Raw genomic sequence first — 27951 nt, forward strand, 5'->3', positions numbered from 1 at the left:
GGAACATGAATGGTAAATCTGTATTTTTAATTAAACTAGTCTGTTAGGCCTAACTCCATTAGTGAGGGCTTTTGTGATTTTTCATAACCATCAGCAAATCTCTTCAGTTTCTCATTTATAAAACAGGGAGCTAGTTTGGACTAGATGAGTGGATTTCATTTGTGTTTTTTCTTAATAGAATTAAGTCATTGTTTTGTAGTGCAGAGAGAGATTGTAGGAGAGAGAGAGGAAGAAAGAAGAGAAGTGGATCTGATAACTGACTGAAATGATGGATAAGAAATTTGATTGTGATGATTATTCCACAGTATGTATGCATATCAAATCATCAAATTATATTCCCTAAAAATATATGTTCTTGATTTGTCAAAAATGCTTAATTTTTTTAAAAAAAGTTTTTAAATAAATGTTTGGTAGGAAAAATAAAGTCATTGCTGAAAGGCAATCTTCCATCTGCAAATTTAAGTGCAGAGAAAGAAAGAGCTGCCCTGGGTGGGTGGGGGAACCTCTTCTGGGGGAAACTGAGGCTACCCCTAGGGAACCCCAGGGCCTTGGTGTAAAGCCTTAGTTCCATCTGAACCTCTCAATTTCTTCCAAGGTCTGAAAGGCTATGAGTGCTAACCACAGAAGTGCACCATCCCCAAGGGAAATGTAGACCCACACCCTTTCCAACCCTTGACATTTAGACACAAACCTCCTAATCAGAAGTTTATTTGTAATATCAAATGAGATAATTTTTTTTCAACTGGCAAAACATAGTTATTTTGTTTAGCTTAAGTCAAATGCAGTTTGAGATAGCTACTTACAAATGTTTATCTATCCAGATATGATCTTTCAAGTAGTGTGTTCAATAGGAATTAATCTACGAAAGAAGAGCGGTTCAGCAGTGGGATCTCTGATGAGTGATTTAACGTGTTTCTCCCCTTCCTGTGTCTGTTCCCTTCCTCCTACCCCACATTCTGGGGCTGACCAGGATCTCTCCACCTGCTCTGGGAACCTTGCAACAATCTGCTTACCCCCTTCCTTCACTGTTGCCAGTGATGCCTTCGGTATCACTTTGTCCTTGCTGATCAAGTTTAGAGAAGGGAAAACAACCCCCCTGACCAGTGGATCTACCACCTTGGGGGTTGTCCTTGGTTGTGGAAAGATGCTAGATCCCATCCTAGGAATTTATTTCTCACACAGACCGTGAGGCTGTAAATGTATACCAGAGACACATAGAACTTGGGTACTATCTACTGTAGTTTGTTTATGTCATAATGTGTGCTGGCCTGAGACTATAAAAAGTCAGGTCTGTATTCAAGGTGACCACTACAGATGAACACAGAACATTCATAGTTGGTTACTGACCTTATTTGTTCATTGATCGACAGGTGCATAGTATTCAGTAATTCTGCATCCATATGAATGTATTATAAGAAAATACTAGCCTGTTCTTTTGTTTGTTTTTAATTTTGCATGTAAATTGGATTTAGCCTGAGAGGCTGAAGGGGGGGGTGAATTTTGAGGACTAACCCTTCACCCTTTTCAAGATAGAGGAGCAACTGGATGCAATAAAATTGATAGGTAGTACAAAGGCCACAGTGGGATTTGTGGCAATGGACAAATTGCATTGCATAAATGGCAAGTGAAAAATCAAGCCAGTCCTTCATACAGATTTTATCCTGGGGTGTGCTTGTTTTCCGAAACTACCTCTACTAAATCTCCTGTCAGTGCTGAAACTAGAAGGCAGAAAGGCTTCTAGAGCTACAGCCAACTGCAGTGTAGCCAGAGAAACAGGCAACAAAAATAGAACACCAGGATTGCTGTGCGTGGGTGAGGCAGAAACCACATCATGAGCAAAAGCTTCCAGTATTATTTTAGAACCAATACAGAGCTCTGCACTTCTCTCCTCTTCCAAAAACACACACTACAAAAATAAAATGAAATGAAATGTATGTGCATTTGCCCTCTTAGAATTATGATTCTTAATTTTTTTTTCCCTGCCTTCCTTGCTTCAGGAGTGAACTGCTAGGATGGAAACACACTGTGCAGAGCAAGCCCAAGGGAGGAAAGAGTTAATTGCTGTTAAGGCCTTGCAATAGAGAATTATGGTTTGAAAGATAGAGGCTGGACAGCTGGGTTTGCTGGGGTATTTTTAAATGCATTAATGCAGGCTCCAATCACTCGGCCATGCTTGACCTATTTTTGGCTCAGGCCGACCATTGTTCTATTTCTGTGCCTGTGGGCCATGCTGTTGTTGATTCATATGCAAATGGATTATCACTAGCTTTCGCCAACTTGAGCTGAGAGAGGCTGAGAACCGGGGAAGAGAGAGCCACAGCAGATAGGAGAAGGGCACGGCTGGATCCTCTTGCAGGGCTGCAGGTTCTTGCAAGGATACCCTACAGCCTGAAGAACTCTAAGCCAGGTTTAATTGGTTTCTTTTTCTCGTGGGGAGAGTTCATATTTTTTTTCCTACTTAATTCTGACAAAGAAATCACCCCGAAGCACATTCCTATTTCCCACCTGCTTTTTGTTTCCAGGATAACCTTAAAGTGACATCCACCCTGTCCTTTCTGCCCTGCACACAGGTTGGTAGCGCGGGGAAGTGTTCAGGGCTTTGTAAAAGTGTGTGTCCGTCTGAGCAGAAAGGAAATCGCTGTCGAAGTTGATCCTCTGCCGCTTCGCCTCGCTCGGGGAGGAGGGAGGACCAGCCAGGGGAGCTCCTGGGGCCGGTGCGCTGAGCAGTGATGATTCTTGCATGCAGCTGAAGTGAGAGTGATTGGAATATGCTGCAGACAATTTACGAGCGTGATTCCTGTTTTTCCTCAGATGGGGTGGCTGGACGAGAGCAGCTCTTGGCTCAGCAGAGAATGCACAGTATGATCAGCTCAGGTAAGATCCTCTTTCATCACTGACATGTTTCTGCTTGAAAGGGGGCTGGCTTGGGAAACGCAGCTTAGAAACAACCCCTCTCTGGAAGAACTGCTGTGTTTTCTTCCTTGTTGATGTTGCTGTTTTCTTGGAGCGGCCGTGTGGGGTTTAACTTAGATCCCTTCCGTGGCTGTTGCTGTGCATATTCTAAGTCTGCTTCTGAATGAAGCTGCAAACTATTGCTTCTGATGAAAGATGAGACTGAGAGCAGTCAAATTTAGTTGAGGGTGTTGTTGCCTTACTATGCAGCTGGGAAAAGGAGGTCTCTACTGACTGTAAGTGCGACTGCAAGCGTATTTGGATAGGACTTTACCCATCAGGTAAGTTTACATGGGGGCTCCGGTTTTAATTGCAGCCTGATGGTTTTATGTTTACAGTTTGCATACAGAAGCACATCTATTTATAGAGCTATCTTCTGAAATGTGTTTTTCTGCACAGTTGTGAAGGTAGTTTTACTCTCTCCACCGTGTGCCTTTTTCCTCATGAGCCCAAAATGAAACTGTTGAGGATGAAATGGAATTATTATTAGCAGATGCTTATTTTAATTTTTCTCCCAAAACACTTGGGCAGCCTTCGCATTGTCAGGCAGATGCCATGGCATCACACACAGAGAAATGTTTTAAAAGCAGGTGCAGCCTCTTAAGGATAATGGGAACAATTTCTGATTCCTACTTTATCCCTGTGTTTGTGCCCTGGAGGAGCAGGGCTGCGGATGGGAGACCTAGCTTGGCAGCTCTATCGATTTCTGTTTGGTAAATGAGCATACTCCCCAGGCAGTGTCACCCTGAAGAGTGACTGCTTTTCATATTTATTTCCTACAGCCAGTCCGCAAAGCTTTGGGGACTCTTTGTTCCTGTCCCCTTATCAATGCTTCCTCCTAAATTGGCTTAAAGTTCTCCTTCAGCTCCTGCAGGTTCCCATGGGGGCTTCATTGTAGCTATCCTAGATCACTGTGCTCCGGCTCATGTTAGGAATGCCAGGGAGAGCTCTCCGTGAGAGAAATATTCCACAGGTTGGCTGGCTCTTTTATGTCGGTGCATCTTAGAATCTATGGATCTGTGTATGAGACAGGTTGTCTTTAAACCCGAGTTGGTTGTTATTACAATTTTGAAATACTTTTGTGGAATCAGAATTAAACATTAATTTGGAACAGTTGGGGTTTATTAATTGAGTTCTGCCCAATCAAGGCAAAGTTGCCAGAACTTCAGTGTATTTTGTTACCATCTTCACATAAGGCTGACAAGGCTCAGGGAGGGGCATCTCTCTTGGAACTGGTCACTGCACTTAGCGATTTTTGGTATGACTATGGACAAACTTGTTGAGAAATAGCAGATTTTAGGAGTGTGTTCAGTCCCAGGCTTTGTCATTTCAGTCCATGCCTGTTAGTCACAGGATTACTCCTTCCTGCCCATGGCAGAAGCACAGAACTGGCTTCCCAATGGTGAGTGGGTGCCGATCCTGGGCCTAGTCACAGGTGTTCCCTAGGGTTGCCCTGTCCCATGGCTTGAATCATCACACACAACTTTCCCCCCATCTCCGTGGAGATGGTCATTTTTTTTTTTAACGTTTAGTGACATGTACACAAAGGAATAAGGTTTTTCAAAGTGGGAAGTTCTTGAGAGTGCTTTTGCTATTGCCGGGTCCACAGCAAGCAGCATTTAAGCCGTGGGTATTAAATGAGACATAATGTAGGTTAACACCAACTCCCAAACCTGTCTGCTATAAATAAGGAAGCTCAAAATTCTATTTACTTTAAAAATTGGAAACATAAAAAGAATTGCATCTTTCCTACTGTGCATGCAATGATTGATTTTGTTTTATATAATATGCCCTCAAATTGTTTTTATTTTTTTAAAGATTCATTTATTCAAAAGTCAGTGTTACAGAGAGAGGCAAATACAGAGAGAGAGAGGCCTTCCATGTGCTGGTTCACTCCCCAAGTTGCTGCAAGAACCAGAGCTGAGCCTGGCTGAAGCCAGGAGGCAGGAATTTCATCCAGGTATCCCATGTGGGTGCCAGGGACCCAGACACTTGGACCATCCTCCAGCACTTCCCAGGCCATTAGCAGAGAGCTGGATTGGAAGTGGAGCAGCCAGGACTTGAACCAGCGCCCATGTGGGATGCTGGCATTGCAGACACCTGCTGTGCCACAATATTGGCCCCTCAAATAAATTTTTTAAAATATTTATTTATGAGAGAAAGCGAGCAAGTGAGCTGTCCCATCTGCTGGTTCATTTCCTGAATGCCCACAGGAACTCAGTCCAGGAAGTGTTAGGTGTGGGTGGTATGAACTCAACTACTTGAACCATCATCACTGCTTCCCAGGGTCCACATTAGCAGGAAGCTGGAGGCAAGAACTGGAGTTGGGTTTGGAATCCAATTACTCCCAGGCGAGATGCTGGCATCCTAACCTCTATCATAACTGCTGGGCCAAAGCCTGCCCCCATATGCCCTTAAATTTACTTCACTCAGTTTTTATTGTGTGCTGCCTGGTTCTCAAGTCTGGAATCACCAGGGATGTTTTACAAAATATGGTGCCTGGATACCCACCTGAGAGTTTTTGTTTTAATTGATAGGGGAACAGTGTGGACACTGGGGTTTTTACATTTCCCCAGAGACTGGAACCATCATCCAACGAAGGACCACTGCTGCAGGGTGAACAGTAGATGGCTGTGCTGGTGAACCATCATCAGGATGGTTTGTCCATTGACTTGTGCATTAAGAGTGCATTTGTCTTCATTTAGCTATGCATCTTGTTCAGCTCCTCTCTGGACAGTGGCATCAATGTGATTGATAGGCTTATCAACTGATGACATCTTTGGATCTCAAAAGGGGAAAACACTTAGGGCAGCCATGGAGAGAGAGTACTGTTGGTGGCGTCAGAAGCTCTGGGTTCCAGCTGTTGGCCATTTTTCTCAAGCTGGAGAGTGATTGTGTGTGGCATTCCCTGGAGGTTCCAGTGTGTGGACATGTCTTTGCTGTGTGCATCACTGTTATTACCATCATTTGAGCGAGTGACCCTGTAGCTCTTGCTCTTCAGTGCCAGATCACTCAGATTGTGGGTCACCTGGGGAAGTGATTTTTTTGTTTTGAGTTACCTTGTAAACCAGTTGTTTATTTGGTTATATGATCTGATAAGAATCAAGTCCCTGGGGCAGGTATTTAACCTAGCTGTGAAGTCACTGGTCAATGTGGCATCCGAGGGCCAGGGTTCACATTCTGGCTGTGCTCCTGACTTGCTTTTTGCTTTTGTGTACCTGGGAACCAGGAATGATGGCTCAAGTAATTGGGTCCCTGCCACCTATATGGGAGGAACAGGTAGAGTTCTCTGGTCTTGGCTTTGGCCCAGCCCACCCCTGGCAATTGTGGGTACTGGGGAGTGAACCAGCAGATGCAGATGCGAGTCTTCTCTTTCTTACACACTCTCTTGTTCTCTGTGTCTGTCAAATCAGTCCATTGAGAAATCAATAAAATATTTAGAACTTCATGAATCTTAAAAAAAAGTCCTTTCCTTATACAAATTGTAGCACATCAAGTATGTGTGTGCTGTGAAATGTCTCATTATGTAATAATCAAAAGCAAAGAAATTATAAGAGTGTGTGGTTGAACACTGAAACCCATGTAGCAGATTTTTTTTTGATCAATTATATTTCTAAAATTGGTTTTCTTATGTATTTGTTATTAGCAGTTGCTTTAGCATTCCCATGTGTTATTATAGTTATATTTGATAATGTCAGTTAATATTGATGATTTTTTGTTTAGAGCTCATTATATTCTATTGGATTATAAGTGTTTTATTGTATGGTTCCATGTTTTCTTAATATTGATCCAACCAGGTAGGCATTTTTGGTAGAATTAGATTCTGTAGTGTGTAGTTTACTACCATCTTTTTTTGTTTAAAAATTCCACAATACTGACTCTTAGAATTCAGTGTGAGTGACACGTTTTTGCCAAGTTCATCTCCACTTTTGTGGCTTGTGTGGGCCAGAGCAAGCGATAGCGGTGGCAGAAAATGAAGTGTATACAAATATTGATGCTGGTCACACAGCAGGAGCTGGCAGAAGTAGGAGTGTCCTACTTGCCAGGCACACTGCTCAACATGTTGGACAGCAAAACTGTTCCAGGCGGCACTGGGACAATTATTATGAAGAAAGTTCCTGGAGTTTGTACAGAATTAATGTAAGACACATTTACAATAAGGGGAACTTATTGTTTTCCTGTGTCTTCTTATTTTAGGCTATAAAAGAGAAAAAGTTAAATCTAAATTCTGAATATCTCATATAAAATTATCTTTACCCTTTCTGAATCCTTTTGTTCCTTGTTGTGTGATGTTGAGAGAAAGGGAGCATTTTCAATTTAGTGTTCACTTATGTCTACTTGAAAAGCAGAATCTAATTATGAAAATGTACGTCTGTGAAATGCTCCTGTCATGTCAAGAATCACTTCCACTATTTTCCTGTAATTACTGTTTTGCCATTCCCTAACTCAGGTTATCTTCACTTGCAAGTCTGTTACCAATCAGGAAAGTTGATAGGTATCAATCAAAAAGCAAGTTATAAATGGGCCCATTGAGAATGGGATGAGAATAAGTAGTTCAGAGTCCTTTGGGTGCCACATGTGGCATCATTATTGTTATGTCTGGTTAAGTAAGGAAATTCAATGGCACTCTTCAAAAGATCGAAATAAACCCAAATTCTGAATGAAAAATTTCTTTTAAGGGTCATTTTGATTTTGGAGATGAGAGATTTGAAAATGTACCACATAATGTCTTACCACGGATAGATAATAACACAAGCCTCAAATAGCCAGCAAATAGACAACCCCACCTGTACCCCTTTCCCCAGGATTCAACAGAAACTGGGTAAAGAGAGTGGTGTAGCCCAGTGCCACGTGCCTTGGGAAAAAAATAGTGAAGGAAAGTATAAAAGCTGGAGTTGTTTAATCAGAACTAAGACTCTTCCTCCTGGGCCTTCTTAAAAATTTAATGGAAAGTATATGGCTTCCTGAGAATTTTTAGAGCACTTCCCAATCCAAAGAGGAGTAAGCTGAGAGGATATCCTCAGCATTTTTTGGGTGTCCTTGTTTTCTTTTGTTAGTAAGGAAGAGTATAAAAAAGAAAGACCAGGAGAGAAACTGGTGAAATGGAGGAAAGTGACCAAGTACTGCCTCTCTGGAGAAATGAAGGCTTTGGGAAAATGACCCATAGCTTCTTGGAATGAAATGCTTGTCTCTAACTAATCTTAAAGATTCCACCAAGACGAAAAACATCACTCGTTGAAGACCTGGGGTTGTGTAATTGCTTCCCACAATTGTAGTAACTTAACAAGATCATAAAATCACAAAAAGCTCAAAGATGAGATGAAAAAATAATAGAATGAGATGAAAACAGAGCCTTGGGGCTAATAAAATGAATTAAAAATGAAAAATATGATAATTATAGATCAAGGAAGATCCATTAGAAATAGCAGGATTTAGGAGCCAGTGTGGTGACACAGTGGGTTAAGCCAGTGCCTGAGATACTGGCATCTCATATGAGTGCTGGTTTGGGTCCCAGCTGCTCCACTTCCCGTCCAGCTCTGTGCTAATGCGCCTGGGAAAGCAGTGGATGACCCAAGTCCTTGGGCCCCTGCCACCCACATGGGAGACCCAGATTAAATTCCTGGCTGCTGACTTTGGCCTGGTCCAACCCCAGTTGTTACAGCCATTTGGGAAGTGAACCATAGCATGGAAGATCTCTAACTCTCTCTCTGCCTCCCCTGTCTCTGTAGCTCTGCCTTTCAAATAAATACATGACTTTTTAAAGAAGTAACAGGATTCAGAATAGACCCTAGTAAAAACTTTACTAAATAAGAGGAAAGATGTGAAATTCGTAGGAGTGAATGAAAAAGAAAAATAGGTTAATATAGTTGCAAGAAGGTCAACCTTGAAAGACAAATGAAAAGATTTATGTGTCCCAGAAGTTGATATTCCGAAAACAATAAAAGATAATTTTTCAAAAATGAAGAATGATAATTTCACTGGAAAGGGAAAAAAAAGTGAATCTGAGACTGAAAGGATTCCCCATCTTTTAGGAGATTTTGATACAGATGCTGAGCACAGAGTCATGTTCTGATTGAGTTCTGCAGAGATGCACAATTGTTTAGGAGTTCAGGCAGCTATAGCATGGCCTCAAGTGGAGGAGGATGACCACAAGGAGGCGATGACATCGGACTCACGAGGCTCATCAGACCTACCCAGCTCTCCATGGTGGCGGGCAAAGAAGAAAGATCTCTGAAGAAGTGCACCTCAAGCTAGAAATTCTCAGTCAAGAAAGAGTTTGCTTGACAATGAAACCCACACCATGAAGAGATGAACTTAAGTACCAAATTCTAGAGCAGAGGAAACAGTAAAAGTCCTCGAGGGGGCATTGAATCCATTTCAACAACTATGGAGTTGTGGTTATAGGATGGAAAGAGAATGCTATGGCAGGGCCATGCAGTATTAAGTAATATAACTAGCTAACAATATAAAGTGTGGCAGGAAAAATATTGATAATGTTGACCAATCTTGGGTGTTGAAGAAAGGTGAGATGAAGAATGTGAGAAAGTGCTAATAGCCCTCCCTTTCTGAGCAGGGACAGACTTCCTGCTGCTTAAAATGGAAACACATAGTTTTAAAAACCAGATTCCAAACACAGATTATTTTTAAAGCAGTAGTTTATTTAACCTTCGATCTTTTTGGACATAGCATCTCATATGGCAAAGAAGCATTTAGTACTTTCAGAGTTCCATTGCAGTTTTAAATCTGCTAAATTTAGTTGAATTTAAATTCAGTTTCTTAAAATAAAAAAAATCAATGATATGATCTTATTTTTATAGAAGCATTTTTAAAATCTGTGCATCCATCTCCCCCAAAATTCATATACCAGTGTACTTTAAGAAGTTCACGGAAAAGATATATTGTAAAAAAACTGCATGGATTTCCAAATGTTTTACATCAAAATAAACTTATATTTTAATTCTGTTTTCCTTGAGCTTTTGGAAGTATCCTCCAAGATAAAGAGAAGTTAGTAAAGATTTTGTGCTTGTGTTTGGATTTGGCATTAGGGGAAGGGCTTTTGATGTTATCATTATAACTTTTTGCATTGTAAGAAGTTTTATGATAGGCATAGGTATTCTAAAAATGTTTTTTACATGTTCACACACAAAGCTGTTATGCCAAAATACTAACAATGACAAATTGAAGGTATTAGGTACAGTAGTTAGGTTGATCTCCACAACAGGTAAAAGAAAACTCTAGTCAGACAAATGGGACATTTATCATTTAGTAAAAGAGCTGGATAGTCAGGTGCAGCATGGTGTCATTAGCATACAGGTTCTTCAGAGTGCTCCACCTGCCTGCCTGAGCCTTGAGTTGTATGATATTAGGTTGGTCCCTGCAGTGGTCACAAGTTGACTGTAGCAGTTCCAGACATTATACCTATTCATGCATGACAAATTCCAGACAGAGAAGGGAAATTTTGCTTCTTTGGGGTCTCTTTTTACAGAAAAATCTTGCTCAGAACTTCCCAATCAAATCATCCTTCTTCTGCCCACACTTCAGCCTGTTGTTGAAAAGAGTGGACACCTATGGCTAAGCCAGGGAGGGTGGACACCTAAACCTAATCAAGTTTTTTGGGGGGAAGACTAAAGGGGAGAGAGGAATAGCTCTTAACTAGGTACCAGCAGTGTTTTCTAGAGTGTATATTAGTGACTGGAATTTTCTTTGGTTTTTATTTTCTAGAAGTTACACAGTTAACTCAATTGAATGGTACAGTTGTGTCATTTTCATGAAGATAGTATGAAAAAATCTTCAAGAAGTTCATGGAAAATGTGTATGGTTAAAAAAAATCTATGCTTGTATTTCAAAAACATTTTATTACCAGAATAATCCATTTCCGTAGACTTTTTGAAGTTCCCACATTCATCTGTTTAAATACTTTTTACAAGTATGGAGTAGATTGCTTTTCTTAATGCTATCCATTATTAGAAGGAGCCCCCAATGAAAGACTGAAGTAATTGTGGAAGAAAGCAATCTGATTCTCTGGGTTGTAAGTCATTTTTTTAGAAATAACAAAAGTCAACCTTGACTCTAATGCATAATAAGCATTTATTGTGAGCTTGAATAGAATATACCTTTAATGTTGGCTTAGAGGGATACGCAAAACTTTAAGAGAAACTTAATAATGTGAGTTGTTTTCCATATATGAAAAAAGGATTGTCTTTAAAATATTCAGAGTGCTGTGCCTTCTCCAGTGGGTTGTCATAGTTATTGCATTTTAAGAATAGGGAACCATTTTTGCAATATGGAATGATAACTATTTTAACATTTTTTTCTGAATTGGAATACTTTGCAAACAATTTAATTGAAATAAAAGCTCATGAAAATGAGTTTAAAAATACATTTTCAGGATGACATTCAAAGTTGGCCTGTGCGTCTGATCATTGTGGCTCTGCACTAGCCCACTATAGGCTCGGGAGGAAGTGGAATACCAGTGGTCAGCCTGGGATGCGTGATGTCCTTGCTGTTGGCAGTTTTCCCCTTTTCTAGTCCCAGGAGGCTGGCAATGAGGAGGCGGAAGGATGAGAAAATACTTTGTGTTCCTAGTTCCCTTCTTCAACTAAGCCAGCTGCACAAAACACATTTAATTTAAACAACATTTTTACAACAAGAAATGACCTACACTAAGTGGTATCAGAGACCATTATGTTGAGGATTACTCTAACCTGCTGTGGCTCATGAATAGAAAACTTCTTAAGTAATTCTTAGGTTTTCTTAAGAATATCTTTTTCCATTCATTATCATAATGTTAACTTTTCCAGTAAAATAAGTGATGTGCCTTTTATGCATAGTGCTTTTAAAATACCCAATAATTAAATCCAATGAAAACCACTTTTAAGGAAGAAAGAAATTTACCAAACCACAAAGTGTAACTAGTCATTTACTTATGATTGAACTCTTTGCATGCTGATAAGATTGGAAATACCCACAACTTTATTTTCCTGTTTCTCCTCATGGCCCACCACTTGTATTAGAAACTTTAAATTCATGACTTGTGTTCATTATTAACCCAGTTACAGGCGTGTGGATGTTATTTTCAGTTTGATTGAGGTAAATTTGGTGAATGTCTAAGGCATGACATTTCCAAACTAGGTTCAAATATGAGAGTGTCGTGAAGTTGTTCCAAAATTTGAAGCTCAAAATGAAAAACAAGCAGGAAAAGCTCATTTACTAACCACCAACAACCAAAAAAAAAAAAAAAAAAAAAAGGCAAGAAAATTTTACTGTATTTCCATTAAATGACTGTAGCTTGAGAGTTAGTACATTTGTAAACATTTGTTTGCCCTGGAAGTTTTCAGAGAATCCTATATAGGGAGAACACCGTATTAACTTTATTCCCATTTTCAAAAAAGGATATATATTTTTTGAAAGGAGAGTAACAGATAGACAGGGAAGGAGAGAAAAACAGTATCTTCCACCCACTGGTTCATTTCCCAAATGCCTGCAACAGCCAATGGTAGGCTAACGCCAAGTCAGAAGCCAGGAACTCCATCCAGGTCTCCCATGTAGGTGGCAAGAACTTGGCCATCATCCACTCTCTTCCCAGATGCACTGGCAGCAAGCTGGATATGAGCGAGGAGTAACTAAGACTTGAACCAGGCACTCTGATTTGCAATACCAGCGTCTCAAGCATGGGTTAACCTACTGCGCCACAACTCCCACCCCTTACTTTATTTTTGATGGTGCTTTAAGAAGCTGCTTAAAATTAAAACTCGTGTGTATTTTGATTTTGTGATTTCACAGTAAGAACTATTCACTTTAGATTATGAAGAACAGTTATTGTACTAGTTATCTTTTTTTTTCTTTCTGCCATGTTCTGTTCTGATCTTCTAGTTGTTCATTGATTTCAGAAATCAATGATGGGATAAATATTTTGCATCATTTTTTTGCTGTCATTTTTATATAATAGGTAATGGCTTAAGAGTTTTTATGTACCAGGCTTTGTTTTATCATTTTTTTTTTATTGGAAATGCAGTTAGATGGTGGGGATTGGGGGTAGAGTATCTTCCTTTCTCTGGTTCACTTCCCAAATTCTTGCAACAGCCAGCGCTGGGCCAGGCTGAACTCAGGAGTCTGGAACTCCATCTTTGTCTCCCATGTGAGTGGCAGGAGCCCAACTACTTGAGTCATCACCGTTGCCTTCCAGAGTGCCTGTTGGCAGAAAGCTGGAATTGGAAGTGGAGCGGGTTCTTTCATCCAGGCACTCGGATAGGGTATGTGAATGGCCCAAGCACCATCTTAACTGCTGCTCTAAATGGCTGTCCCCAGCTTTATCATTTAATCCTCACCACAATTGGTTGAGACATGAAGTAGCTGTAGCTGCATCTATATGAAACAGTAGAGGAAATTGGTTCAGAGAGATAAGAAAATTGTTGATGGTTACTATGAGTAGGGTCAGGTTTAAACTCTTGCCACTTGGTCTTGTTTGGTGCCAAAAGTATAGAAACAGCTATATTTATAAATAAGCATTTAGGCGACTTCTTTATCCTGGTAGGTTTAAGACACAAATAGGCAGCTATGCTGGAAAATCCTTTACTTCATCTTCACAGTGCTTGTAATTAAATGGGAGAAAGTTGACACCATCCAGGGCTGAGTAAAGCTTAAGGAAACCCTTGAGGTTCCGCAAGAGAAGTCTTGTGCAGCAGGTACTCTGGACAAAACCAGTATTCCCAGTGCATCTGACATTTGTCTGCCAATATGCAGGTCATCAGGGTAGAGTTAGCTGCAGTCCATGAGGGCTCCTTATTACTAATGTATTAGTCAGCAGAAAGCTTATTTTTTTTAAAATATCAGCACTATAGGGTTTATTTCTTTGACAGAAATGTTTGAATTATGTCTACCTTGGTCTTTACCTAGAAATATGTGTGACAAATAAAGTCAGGGTCTCCACCCAAATCCTGATGTCAACATGCAATGTGAAAATCTTGGGCCAGAAATCAAGATGTAGCTAACAAAATTCAGATTCTGCATATTTGGAATATATATTGGTCCAACTTGAGTTCAGTTTGGACATTTTGAGTGAAAATTGGATGAGCAATTTTATATGTGCAGCTATGATAGTAACTTTTACTTTATCTTGTTAAATTTTACAACATTGGAGAAATATGTGTTCTACAGGTGACAAGCATAAAATTCACCAATTGAATAGTCATATAGTTATGCATATACCAACTATTTGGTTCCCATGAAACTTTTATGATCTTATTTGCTATTATAATCTTCAGCCTTCTTGAGGAATCAGTACATTGTAAAAGCATGATTGATTATCATGTTAATGACTAACATAATTTAATGCCTTCCTAGAGGAAAGAAACTTTCGGAAGATCATTAAATGCGTTAAACCTGCAGAAGCCCACATGTCTGTGCCTCTCTGTAGCAGGCTGAGTCCTTTGGGTCAGTTATTCTTAGCCTTGGTATTTCTATCTTATGGCATCGCAGGTCTAAGATTAGCTTGTTAGGCGTTATCATGCCATCTGAGTTACCTCCTAATATAACTCTACACTGGAATGATTATTTATAGAAAGAGCATTCTGTCATTTTTGGGTTATTTCTAGTAGTTTAAATAAAGAAGAATAACATTCAAGTGAAACCACAGATTCCTTCCTGCTGCCAAAACAACATGATAACTGTCTGCAAAAGGGGCAATAATGTTGTTTAAAGGCGTGGGTAGGGTGATTACAGAATTCTTTTTATCTCTGCCACCTTGAGAGAAAAGGGAGGGCTTTGGGTAGTGATGTATAATGCTTATGGAAAGGCAGAGAGGTGGCCTTGATGCTTTCTGTCATAGAGCACACAGGACTCAGGTTGATGATGACACCAAGAGACACACAGGGTTTATTTTTAGAACAGACATTGCTAAGCTCTCTATTTGGTGCTAATATCTCTCATACACAGGGCTGCTTCAGCTGGTGATCCTATCCAGCGAGGATGGCATTACACACACAGTTTTCTGTTTTCACTTTGCAAGAATGATTATTCTCTTATTAAAGGATAATTTGCATTTTTTAAAATTAAGAAATCTCAATTCTACTTTTTAATCTCATGAAGATTGACTTTAAGAAATATTTTATGAAAAATAACCAAATGTCGCTTTGTAAGCACAATGAATATATCTGTTGACTGTAAGATGTAGAGAAAAAGGTGAATATCATAAATAACTTTTTTTTTTGACAGGCAAGAGTTAGACAGAGAGAGAGACAGAGAGAAAGGTCTTCCTTCCGTTGGTTCACCCCCCCAAATGGCCACTATGGCCGGCGCACTGGGCCGATCTGAAGCCAGGAGCCAGGTGCTTCTTCCTGGTCTCCCATACGGGCGCAGGAACCAATGACTTGGGCCATCCTCCACTGCTTTCCTGGGCCACAGCAGAGAGCTGGACTGGAAGAGGAGCAACCGGGACAGAACCAGTGCCCCAACCGGGACTAGAACCTGGGGTGCCAGCGCTGCAGGCGGAGGATTAGCCTAGTGAGCTGCGGCGCCGGCCAAAAGAAGGCCATTTGTGAAAATATTCAGAGGTGGAAGTGGAAGCCATTGGAGGAACAGCTTAACAAGCTGCATCCTGACCATTCATTTAATAGCAGGTTGAACATGGAGTATATGAAATTCTTTGAAGCTTTGGGATCTGAGATGAATTGGTCATTCATCTGTTCCTTTTTTTCACTTAAAAGTATTTGAGAGCCGACTATGTGTCGGTCCTCATGGAGGGTACTACTGTGAAACAAGACAGGCAGACACATGATTGGTTGGTTAATTGGTGAGTGGGGAAGACTGCCTTAGATAGTGGCAAGCACTGGGGTAAAATGAAATAGAACAATGGTTAGAAAGTGACTGATCGGAGCAGGGACAGTGTCAACAAGACTAAAAGTGAAGTCTTTTGCAGGAGTCTAAACCATGAGGGACATCTTTCCAAAAAAAAAAAAAAAAAGGTTTTCCCTCAACGTCGCACTTGATCTAAGTCACATAGAATGGAGTAGAAGTGATCTGGATCTATTTCCACCCCCAGTTACCCCTGCCTTATGGAAGGGATAGGGATGCTTTAGCAAGTAGATGAGGTGAAGGAGCCGGGGAAAGGCTGTTAGCCCTGGATTTCTGTTTTTCCTGGAGAAAGACTGTGGAATCAGGTGGCTTCCCTCTTGCATTAGACCTTTTGACCAGAGGTGAAGGCCCTGGTGGAACTTCTTATGTTTTGTCATTCCTGGACGTTTGTCTTTGCCCCTCATTCCAAATCTAAACTCAGCTGCGCTATAACTTCTTACCCATGTGGGATGAGCCATTGCTAGTAGTTCAGTGACGCAAATAGTCCCTCTTTCCCCTGGAGCCAAAGACAAGAGGAGCAGTGTGTTCTCATCAGTGCAAGTCGGAAGAGAAGTCAGAGAGCATTTTCTCATCAACACAGTTATCACGCACTTTTTAAAGGGTGTAAAACACTGTATTTACTACACAGGCATTTGTTGCATCTCTACAGGGTGTATTTAGTTCAGATAACTCATGAATCTGATAGTACTTTTGTTAGTTTTTTGGAGGACTGACTTTTAAAATATTTGGGTGCTGGTGCTGTGGTGTAATAGGCTAAGCCTCCACCTGTGGTGCCGGCATGCTGTGTGGGCACTGGTTCAAGTCCCCGGCTGCTCCACTTCTATCCAGCTCCCCGCTAATGTGCTTGGAAAGCAAAGGAGGATTACCCAATTGCTTGGATCCCTGCACCCATGTGGGAGACCCAGAAGAAGCTTCTGGCTCCTGGCTTCAGCTTGGCCTAGCCCTAGGCATCACAGCCATTTGAGGAGTGAACCAGTGGATGGGTGATTGTCTGTCTGTCTGTCTCTCTCTCCTATCTCTCTATCTCTGCTTTTCAAATAATAAATAAATCTTTTTTTAAAAAAATATTTGGAGTGTAGTCATCATTGTGTTGGCCAGTGGTTAGTTTTGTGACAAATGATTACAATGGCTGAGTGTGGAAGTCTTTTGTGAAGGTGACAGATCTATTTTTGAGAAAGGAGAAATAGCAGCATGTGCTCAAAGCTATTTTCCCCACATGTTGTACTCTCGTGTGGATAGGGGTCGATGATGGATATGCACGGGGGTTGGTTGGGCAATTTTGAGGATCTGACATTATCTCGCATGCCTGGTGCCTCGTGGGGTTTTCCCTCAGCATTCCAGTAGGCTTGGGTCAAATGAAATGAAAGCACAGATAGAAGAAGGCAGGAAGTGTTCCAGAGCTATTTTCATCTCCCCTAACTTCTGCCTTGTGGGAAGGGTAGGGAAGCCTTGATGAGCAAGTAGCTATGATTTTCTCCAGCCTTGGGAAGGCTGGGACCAACCCAGCTTCTGGCCAGTGTGCTTTATGGATTGAGAGGAGCTTGGGGAAGATAGTTCATAACAACTTGTTTTTTTGTCCACTGACAATGATTCCATTGAACCAGTCTTTGCTGAGTACTTGTACTGTATTTTCAGTTAGTTTTCTACTAGTTTATCTGTTATTGTTGTGTGTGTGAACTAATAATAATCAGATGTTTCCTTTTTCTGAAATACTTTTCTGCCCACTACTCTTCCCTGGGGAGAATCAGGATTCTTGCCAAGTCTGAGTCCGGTGTTCCCTGGAGCCAGTGCCCTCACTGGTTTTGCCTTTCCCTGGTAACGATACCCAGCGCTGTGTGTTTTCTTCTCTCCTTAATCCCCATTGTCCTTTAGAGTCTCTTACAACTTTTCCATTTTCTGTCTTCCCCTGCAGTTATTTATGTACATGTGAACCCATCCCCCCAATTAGGTATATTACAAGCTCCACGAGGAAAAGGATCATGTTTTCCTTCTATTTTTATTCCTTACGGTGCCTAGGACATAATGGATCTCTAAGACAATTTTTAGATGAATGAATGCGTGATTAAAGGGTACTGTGTTATTGCACAAAGTCTGTTTTTATAAATTTTATATACATATGTATTTTTAGAAATGATGTCTTCATCTGTGTCGGAAAATAACCCCTCCGTTTCTTTGTAAATTTGAAAAGTGTAGGCATTTTGGGGGTGTCAGAGTCTTTCAGTCACAAATGACAACAACTCATTGTAGAATGTCAGTCAAGAATGACCTTCAGGGGCTTGGTCATTTGGATGGGACCCTTCAGTGTTGAGTTATTCTTAACAAAGGGAGTTTTGGAGTATTCTGATTTGGTTTGGTTTTTCAATGAATAATGCCAATAGAAATTTCATGAGATGTGTGTCTGCATTCAGAATGTGAAGTGTGAAATAGCTAATTTAAGACTGCCTGAATATAAATGCCTACTTTTTTATCCAAGGAGAAGAATAAATTTAGCTGTGGAAACGATTACAGGTGTACTTTTATGTTATTCAAATACCACTTCGTATTTAATACTATTTTTCTCTTCTGTGACATTTTTACACAGAGACAATTTTCTTAGTTACAAGACAAAAATGGATAGAATTTTTTTTTCTGTGAACAATTGTATCGATTTGGAAATAATTCTGCCTTAGGACTGCAATTTAGAGCTCATCTGCACTTATCCAGGTGGTATTTAACTGGCCATATCCTTTGACAAGGAGGCAAGAAAGATTTTTTTGATAAACAATTTAGTAAGCAAATTTTGAATGCCAGTGGTATCCGTAATTTTCAAAATTATCTAAAGTAAAATGTCAGAACAGGGAAATCACAAAGTGAGATATTAAGAAGACACAGATGGAAGGGGTGAATCAGTCTGTATACACAGCTATTCAAAGAAAAGAATTAAGTAAATATATTGATGTCTAAGTGACAGAGAATGGTGAAGGGAGTAAGATGTAATTTAAGTAAGGAAAGATGTCATTTTTTTGAGGCAGTCTTTTTGCTCTGTTTTAGCCTTGAAACTCTGCATACGTTAGAATAAGGGTGTTAAAACTCAGAAAATTGAGTTAGTTGACAATGTAAGTAGGGATCAAGAAAGGAGTTGTATAATAAAACCAAATTTTACAACACAGATGTTGAACTCAGCTTGGTAGAGCACAGTGGCTGAATGTGTGCCAGTGGCCTTTCAGCAACTTTGTGAATGCTGTGGTTGGGTTTTCTCATCATGGTAGGGCCAAGAGAAGTTTCCAACTGGCATAGTAATCATATGGAGATAGCAAGAATCAAGTTTGAGCTGACCACAGGATTAGAAGTTTTCCATTTTTAAATTAAGCATTAACAAGAAGTGAGGATTTGTTCGAACAGCTTTCCAGGGGTGTTTAATTTCTGGACTTATAAGCTGAAACCATGCGAAGAACTCATTTGTTTTCTTTTCTGAAAGATGAATATAAAAATGTTAGAAAAAATATTATCTGATATCATCTTTAATTTTTATATTTTAAGAAGGAAAATAAACCTCAAACAACTGATGATTAAATGTAATAAGAAACAGTGCTCTTAATCCAATATCCTGATAATTAAGTGGAAATTCTCCCATTTCATTGACCTTGAAAAAATCAACAGTCCTGTTTTCTTTCCAACAAATCATCCAACACTTGAATTTGGAAGCAACTCTAGAAACTCTGATATAAGTTCCTTTTCAGATAATTAGAAGATCTCTTAAATTTCTTTGTGGACATGAGAGACAACATCTTTCTATTTCAGTACCTTCTGTCCAGTCAACTTTTGGGCACTGAACCAACATGTAATAAAGATTATCTTTATACTTCACCAGTCATAGATGTGAGATGCATTTTCCCCCCATCTCTGCCAACATTGGAGATTATCAGACTTCAGATATTTCTGCCAAACCAAGAGATGAAAAGTGGTAAAGTACTACACTTTTTATATGAATCTCCCTGACAAGTGGTGGGGCCGTTTGGGTCTTCTTTTATGGAGAGACAATTCCAAGATGCAAGAATGGTTAAAGGGGAAAAGTCTACCAGTGAAGGTCACCCTGATAATTGATAATAGATTAAGTGAAAAAAATGCTAAGGTCAACTCAACAGCTGTAGAAAAAACATTGTATCAAATTCACTACCCTTCCAGGACAGAAGTCCTTATTAAATGAAAAATAGAGGGGCCAGTGCTGCTGTGTAGAAGGCCAAGCCTCCATCTGCAGCATCAGCATCCCATATGGGCACCAGTTCAAGTCCTGGTTATTTCTCTTCCCATCCAGCTCCCTGCTAATGGCCTGGGAAAGCAGAGGAAGATGTCCCAAGACCTTGGGCCCCTGCACCCGTGTGGGAGACCTGGGAGGAGCTGCTGGTTCCCAATTTCCCATGGGCCCAGATCCAGCCATTGCGGCCATTTGGGGAGTGAATCAGTGTATGGAAGACCTTTCTCTCTGTCTCTCCCTCTCTCTGTCTGTAACTCTACCTCTTGAATAAATAAATAAAACTCTCTAAAAAATGAAAAATAGAAGAGGAAAGTAAAATGTTAGTGCCATAACACTACCTGAAACTATATTTAACAGCAAGATTAAAATACATTCTCTCTGATGTCATGAACCGTGTCTTTGTCTGTGGTGGAAGACATGAACATTGAATTGGGTGTGCATGGAGTCTTCAGAAAGTTCATGGAAAATGAGTATTTTGAAAAAAAGTATATAAGAATTTTAAAATAATTTTGCATTAAGCATTTAATTCTATTTTGATGAACTTACTAATGATAGGAATTTGAAAGGAAAATAAATTAATTGAACTAATAAAAATTTCAGTTACCTGAGACAAGGTCAGTACACTTTCCAATTGTAAATGATTGCTTTGTACTAGAGATAGCCAAATATAAGATGTAATTTAATCTGATAGTGTTTATGCCAGCATTCAAAGCTTTTATGGAGGAATTTATCAGGTTACTGAAGACCATACACAAAAACTTCATCAGCTGGCCAGCGCCGCGGCTCACTAGGCTAATCCTCTGCCTGCGGCGCCGGTACCCCAGGTTCTAGTCCCGGTTGGGGTGCCGGGTTCTGTCCCGGTTGCTCCTCTTCCAGTCCAGCTCTCTGCTGTGGCCTGGGAGTGCAGTGGAGGATGGCCCAAGTGCTTGGGCCCTGCACCCGCATAGGAGACCAGGTGGTAGCACCTGGCTCCTGGCTTCGGATTGGTGCAGCGCGCCGGCTGTAGTGACCATTTGGGAGGTGAACCAATGGAAGGAAGGCCTTTCTCTCTGTCTCTCTCTCTCACTGTCTAACTCTGCCTGTCAAAAAAACAAAAACAAACAAACAAAAACCAAAAAACAAAACTTCATCAGCTTTCAGAGATTCTGTATTCATGAATAGGAAGACTTCATCTTTATTTGAAGTCACTTCTCCCCAAATTACTCTAGGCATCCTCTTTATGTTTAAAACTGCATTCGTCTTAAAAATACATACCTGGTGCATTATGATGTAACAATCAAATGTGCTAAATGTCATAGTGAAAAGCAAATCTCATTTGTCTACCAGCTGTTAATTTCCTGCCTCAGAGAGCTTAATAGCAATTTTTTCTGTACTCTACCATGTAAAGTTAAAAATCTCATTGGTGGAGGAGAGAGGGCATTTAGCCTAGTGGTTAAGATACCTATTAAAAATGCTTGTGTCCATGTCTGAGTGCTGGGTTTGATAACCAGCTCTGGCTCCTGGCTGCAGCTTCCTGCTAATGCAGACCATGGGAGTCTGTCAGTGGTAGGTCAAGTAGTCAGGTTCTTGCCAACCAAATGGGAGACCTGGATTGACTTCCAGAGTCCTGGCTTCAGCCTCTCCAGTCCTGCCCATTGTGGGCATTTAGACAGTGAAGCAGTGGATGAGAGCTTTCTGTCTATCGCCTGTCCTCTCAAAAAATAAAAAATCTGTGAAAAAATAAGTTAATATCCAAATAGGACCCATCAGAAAGCAAGGCATGCTATTTCTAAAATTCAAATGTCAGAGTGTGTACAAATAAGAATTTTGTGCAAACAATAAATGAGGAGAAGGGATGATTAGAAATTTTGTCATATAAAGCTGTAGTATTAATGATTAGTTTGCACAGAGACATAATGAAGCAAGGAACAGAATATGGAGTTGTTTTTAATAACTTTGTGACTGAGTTTGTATCACAAATCAATAGAAAGAGGAATTGTTTTGATAACAGTATATTCAGTTTGTAAAATCACAGCCAAATGATGTACTCAAATGTCTTTTTTTTTTTTTAAATAAAGGATTTATTTGAAAGAGAGAGAGAGAGAGAGAGAGAAAGGGAGCTTTCCTTCACTCACTCACATTGTAAATGCCCGCATGGCTGGGAGCCTAATGCCAGGAGCTGGAAATCAATCTCAGGTCTCCCACTTGGGTGGCAGGAAGCCAGTCACTGGAGCCATCCCTGCTGCCTCCCAAAGTGCACATCAGCTGGAAGCTGGAGCCAGGGGTGGAATTCTGTTCCTTTGTGGGATGCTAGCAATGTAACCTGTGTTAACTGCTAGGCCAGATACCCTCCCCAAATGCCTGCTCTTGTAATACCACAGTTGTCCTGCTGTGGAGGTTAGTACTTAACCTGCAAAGCTGGTATATTTTGGCCCCGCATTTTGGAGGAATGGGAAGGAATTTTAGTTAAGTGGACCTAAGCTAGATAAGATAAGTATTCAATAATTTTATAGCTGGTTGATTTTCAACAGATAGTTTAAGACTACTTTAAATAAAACTTGAAGGTGACAGTGCAGTCAAGGATGAATGGGAGATTGCTGGATTCTAAAGTTTCATGACTGTTAGCCACTGAGTAGTACCTGCAAACACCATTGAAGAAGTGGCTTTTAAGCTGATGCTTTAAAGAGCCTAGCTATATAAGATGTAAGGAAAGGCATTCCTGGCAGAGGGAACAGCCATTGCAAAAGACTACTCAGTTGCATGTTTCTCTGTTTTCAGAATGAAGGCCAGTGTGGTCACAGAATTGCCAGCCACCCAATCAGAGAGAACTTTCAGGAGAGGGTTAGTCTGGAAGTTGCTGCTGGCTGTGTGACGGTGTGGTTGTCTTTCCCTAGTCTCTGTAAATGTTGAGGGGTTACCTAGATCACTATTAGGGTCACAAACCTTTTAAAAAGATGAATAGTTTGAGTTTTTTAGTTGTCTGTAGTAAAGCAGGTTGCAAGACTATCTCTTTGTCATACTCCGAAAGTAACTTGGATCAACAGGCAAAGAACTCTGATAATATAGCTGTTTGATACTATACATTTTTAATACTGTAGATTTTAGACTTAAAAACTCGTTCAACTCCAGCTTGTTTGAGCCTTATTCCGTATTCTGAAGCTTGTGTGCTGTGTCTAACTTTGGTTTTGAATTGTTACCTTTTCTGAAAAGTGTGGTCTGACTGCGTTACAAGGACTGTTTAGGTGGCCTGTGTTATGTGGGGGCACTGCCCGTTAAGCTGCTGCCTGTGACAGAAAGGGCTGATTCAAATCTGCTCTGCTTCTGACTCGGCTCCCTGCTAATGTGCCAGAAAGCAGCGGAAGATGGCCTGAGTTCTTTGGCCTCTGCCAGCCATGTGGGAGACCCGGATAGAGTTCCAGGTTCCTGGACTTTGCTGTGGTGGTTATTTGGGGAGTGAACCAGCGATGGAAGATCTCTCTTTTCTGTCTCCCTCTGTCTCTGTCACTCTACCTTTCAAATCAATAAATCTTTAAAAAAAAAAAAAAAAAACAACCCACAACTATTTAGTAATTGGTATCACCTACCTAGCTGAATTTGATATTTAATAAAAACCAATCTCTTTTTCTCTATATACACAGTTATATGCTGCTTAACAACAAGGATATTTTCTAAGACAGTGTGATTTCTCCTTTGTTTGAATATTGTTGTAAACCTAGACGACATAGCCAATTATTATACATTACTCCTGTACAACATGTTACTGTGCTGGATTCTATAGTCAGTCGTGACACAATGGTAAATATTTGCTTATCAAGCATATCTAAACAGAAAAAATGCAATGAAAGTACTAAGTAATAGCAATTTTCAAGTTCTTTCATAATTTTTTTTTAATTTGAAAGATACAGTTATAGACAGTGAGAGAGAGAGAGAGACAGAGAAAAAAAGCTTCCTCCTGTTGGTTCACCCCCAAATGGCCACCACAGCCAGCACTGTGCCAGTCCGAAGCCAGGTGCCTCTTCCTGGTCTCCCATGTGGGTGCAGGGGCCCAAGCACTTGGGCCATCCTCCACTGCCCTCCCGGGCCACAGCAGAAAGCTGGACTGGAAGAGGAGCAACCGGGACTAGAACCTGGCACCCATATAGGATGCTGGCGTGGCAGGCGGAAGATTAACCAAGTGAGCCATGGGGCCATCCCCTCTGTCATAATCTTATGGAACCACCACCATTTTTATGTGGTCCCTGTGTTGATGACAACGTTACATAGCACATGACTCCCTCCGTATGTGTACCGGTATGCCCGAGTCACAGTTATAATTTCTTTTTCTAACTGTAACAAGAGTCAGGTTATCGTTCTAATAGAAAGTGAAGAACATAGAAGGAAAATAAGACTGTGTACTACATTTCTTATAGCTTAGAACTAGTTATTTCCATTTTAGTAGTGAAAATTATCTTTTGATTGGTTTTAAGAAATTAGATTATCTGATCAGTCTTGTTTTTCTTCATGTCTGTTTGCCCTTTAGATCTCATTTAGAATTGCATTTCCCTATTAAAAGGTGGGACTTACTTTGGACTAATAAATATACCAGAAATTTCAGTGTAAATAGCATTATAACATGCGGCCGGAGTTGTTGCATGGCAGGTTAAGCCACTGCCTATGATGCAGCATCCCATATGGATGTGGGTTCAAATTCTGGCTGTTATACTTCCCATCCAGCACCCTGTTATTGCTTCTGGGAAAGTAATGAAAGATATCCCAGCCACATGGGAGACCTGGATGGAGTTCCGGGCTCTTGGCTTTGGTCTGGCCTAGTCACTGCTGTTGTGGCCATTTAGGGAGTGAACCAACCAATCGATGATGTCTCTCCCTCTGTGCCTTTTCAATAAATAAATAAACCTTTTTGAAAAAGTACTATAACAGAAATTGCTGTAAGGAAGCAGAAATTTCAGCCATGTTCCTAAATGAATGTTGAGGTGTACATTAATTCATATAATATAACTGAATTTACTTAATGTAATGCGTTGCTTCAGGTCAACTGCTTAATAGATGAGGAGTTATCTTCAGCTTTCTGTTCTCTCCCAATGTATTTTAATCATAATTTTCTGGATAAAAGCAGTATTTTGGAATAAGTTCTGCACAGTCCTTAGGAAATTTTTTATTCATAAGTTTTTCTAGCATTTATAGTTTATCTGGTTAAAATTTAAAAAGAAAGAAGGAAATTATATTGGTGACTGGTTGGAAAGTCATATTTTATTGGGTTTTACACCTACCATGGGTGATATTTAAATGATGCCAAAGCTACATGTTGCAATCAAGATAACAAGAGTATTTTTTCCCTCTTTCTCATTCCAATCTTTTGAAATGTAATGCATGGAGATTTTTCTTTCATATGTTAAGTGTGTCTCATTGCTGAATATAGTGTGCTTCACTGAAGTGCTCACTTCTTTGCCAAAAACACATCAGTCATTCACAAATATTCAGTATTCTGAGAATGAAATTTTTTTTTTAGCTACTTGGGTAGTTGGTGAAAGCCAGTTTGCAAAGATTCTAACTCGCCCGGTGTTAGAACTATTATGTGGCATCTAGGGCTAAGTATTGGCACCTAGCATGTGAGATAGAAGATGAGCTGCAGGACTCTGCAGGCTATGAAATGTTAGACTAAGACTTGCAGCCATGGAGCAGGGTCATTGATGCTCATCAGTCTTCTGTTTTGTCAACGAGGCCAAAAAACCACTACAAATTTGGAAAACTAAATGTAGTCCATCCCTGGCCACATTCATTAACATTTAAGAAAAATATTTATAAAAATATATATAGAATTAAAATCTCTACATTAATTAAAATACAAAAACTCAAGTAAGTAAATCTTAGATCTAGAAGAATGTCTGACATGTAATAATTGCTAAATAAATGCTTGTAGCATGGCTGAATAATAATCGAACTGAGCATCATCCTTTGCAATGGTTATTTTGCAACTGCAGAAACACACTTGTACTATAATTGTCTAAGAAATACATTTCAAAAGCTAATCTTTCATTTTTAAAATTGAAGGCAGGACAAGCTTCTCTTCCTTTTAATGATGCTTTTCTTTTCTTAAGGATCATTATTTTATTTAAGTTACTATTTTTGTGAACACTAACAATGTGTTCAGATATGGAGGCCCTTAAATGGCACTCACAATTTTGGGGAGCTGTTTCTTCAGACACAATAATGCAATAGTCATGACTTTAAATTCTTCATTCTGCCTATGTCTTCCTAGTGGGCCACTTTCTATCATCCTCATTTTTAATATGTAGTATATGTAGAGAATAAAACATCCAATGACCAGCTTCTAAGGCATGAGTTAAAAGACCTTGAAGAAGGATTTCTTCTGGGTAAAATATGCTCAATTAGGTTTATATTCATAGAAAATGTAGTTTTGCCAAAAAGAGTTCAAATGCTTAAGTGTTTGGTGTATTCTGGGTTGCTGAGGCTTTCAGAGAAGAGAATGTTTCTTGTAGTCCTCCTCCATGTCCTGTTTTCCCTGAAAACACTAACAGGAAAAGCCAGTCAACCATCCCAGCATCTACTTCAGAAAACAGCTCCCTAGAATATTCTGGTATGTGTCATTCAAATTCCAGGAGGATAATGCAGTGAGCATCTAATCTGTCTTAGCTGAACAATTATCCAGGAAAATATTTTGAAAGACCAACGTTTGACTTTAGGCTGCTGCTTCTGGAAGAAAACAATGGGAAAAAAATGCCCAATTAAGCCAACTTTCTCAATATTTCTGATTAATCTTTAAACTAATGTGAGTATTTGGTCTAAAGGCTAATTTCTTGACTGCAAACTGGTGACCTCACACTTAGAAACATTTCCTTTCTTGTATATAAAGATATGTTTGGAAAGGGCATCAAATGTTCATGGGCATGGAAGGCTTCCCATTGGTTCCATCTTCATGATGGCATTATCTCACTGCTTGTTACCTGTTTCCACAAGTGACAGAAGTTCACAGAAGACATGATGAAAATGGATTCTGAGGATGGTTTATTTACCTGCCACTTCCTATTATAGTTTCCAGTGAAGTGTGATCCTTTGTACATGGTTAGGGTCCCTTTTATTGATTGGCAATGGACAAATCAAAGGATTAGCTTGTGAGATGCTGGGGCGGAGTTGAGTCATTTCCTCCCCTTGATTACTTCTCTCTGACATCAGATGGTAGCACAGCCACCAGCATTGTTGTACACATTTGTCCTAAAGAATGAGCTGTTTCCTGTTCCACCTCCTGGGCTACTTTTGCTGTTCTGTTTTCAGCCAGGCTTCTTTTCCTAACACTGATGGGGCAAAGTTTATCCACCTTTCAGGATAAGACCTAGCTGGTGGAATAGGACAAGGGAAACCAGGACACCCTGATATCAGAAGAGGATCTTCCCCTTTGTTTCTTCCATTCTCACTCCTCTGTTTTTGCCAAGGATTGGGAAGGCAGGACTGAAAATGGGCTTTACTCTAGAGTTGACAAGAAACAGGACTCTGAAGAAAAGCATCTCCTTGGATATGCTCAGGGACTTTTACTTTTTTTAGAAAGAGTGATAGAGAAGGTGAGAAAAGGTGTGGTGGTGGGGGCGATGGGAAGGGGGTAGGGATCTTCCATCTGCTGGTTCACTCCCCAAATGTCCCTGATGGCCAGGCCTGTTCCAGGTTGAAGCCAGGAGCCTGGAACTCCATCCAGATCTCCCAGATGGGTGGCAGGGGCCTAAGCACTTGGACTGCTGTCTGCTGATTTCTCAGATGTGTTAGCAGGAAGCTGGATCAGAAGTGGAGTAGCTGTGACTACAGCCTGCACCTGGATATGGGATATTGGTGTCACAAGCAGTGGTGAACCTTCAGTACTGGCCCCACTAAGGACTCTTGACTGTACTTGCCCAGTGGCGAAAGACAGCTCTTCTGTGACTTTGTGT

The 27951-nt window shown here is 40.3% G+C and overlaps 1 protein-coding gene across 50 annotated transcripts in view; it reads left to right on the forward strand.

Annotated features, from left to right (window-relative positions):
* Positions 1-27951, forward strand: part of HDAC9 (histone deacetylase 9) — a 659964-nt gene that overhangs the window by 460908 nt on the left and 171105 nt on the right. For 11 of the 50 annotated variants that reach the window (XM_089315332.1, XM_070059608.2, XM_089315314.1 and 8 more), the window contains one exon: positions 2812-2874. Coding sequence is in view for 36 of the 50 variants with exons in the window: in XM_070059608.2 (XP_069915709.2) it covers positions 2812-2874 (63 nt within the window). In the remaining 14 variants the exon portion in view is untranslated. The other 39 variants (XM_089315335.1, XM_089315308.1, XM_089315315.1 and 36 more) reach the window with 18 other exon arrangements.

Source organism: Oryctolagus cuniculus, chromosome 16, assembly GCF_051225735.1.
Source record: "Oryctolagus cuniculus isolate XC-2025 breed Fujian yellow rabbit chromosome 16, ASM5122573v1, whole genome shotgun sequence".
In the NCBI taxonomy this organism is placed as follows: domain Eukaryota; kingdom Metazoa; phylum Chordata; class Mammalia; order Lagomorpha; family Leporidae; genus Oryctolagus; species Oryctolagus cuniculus.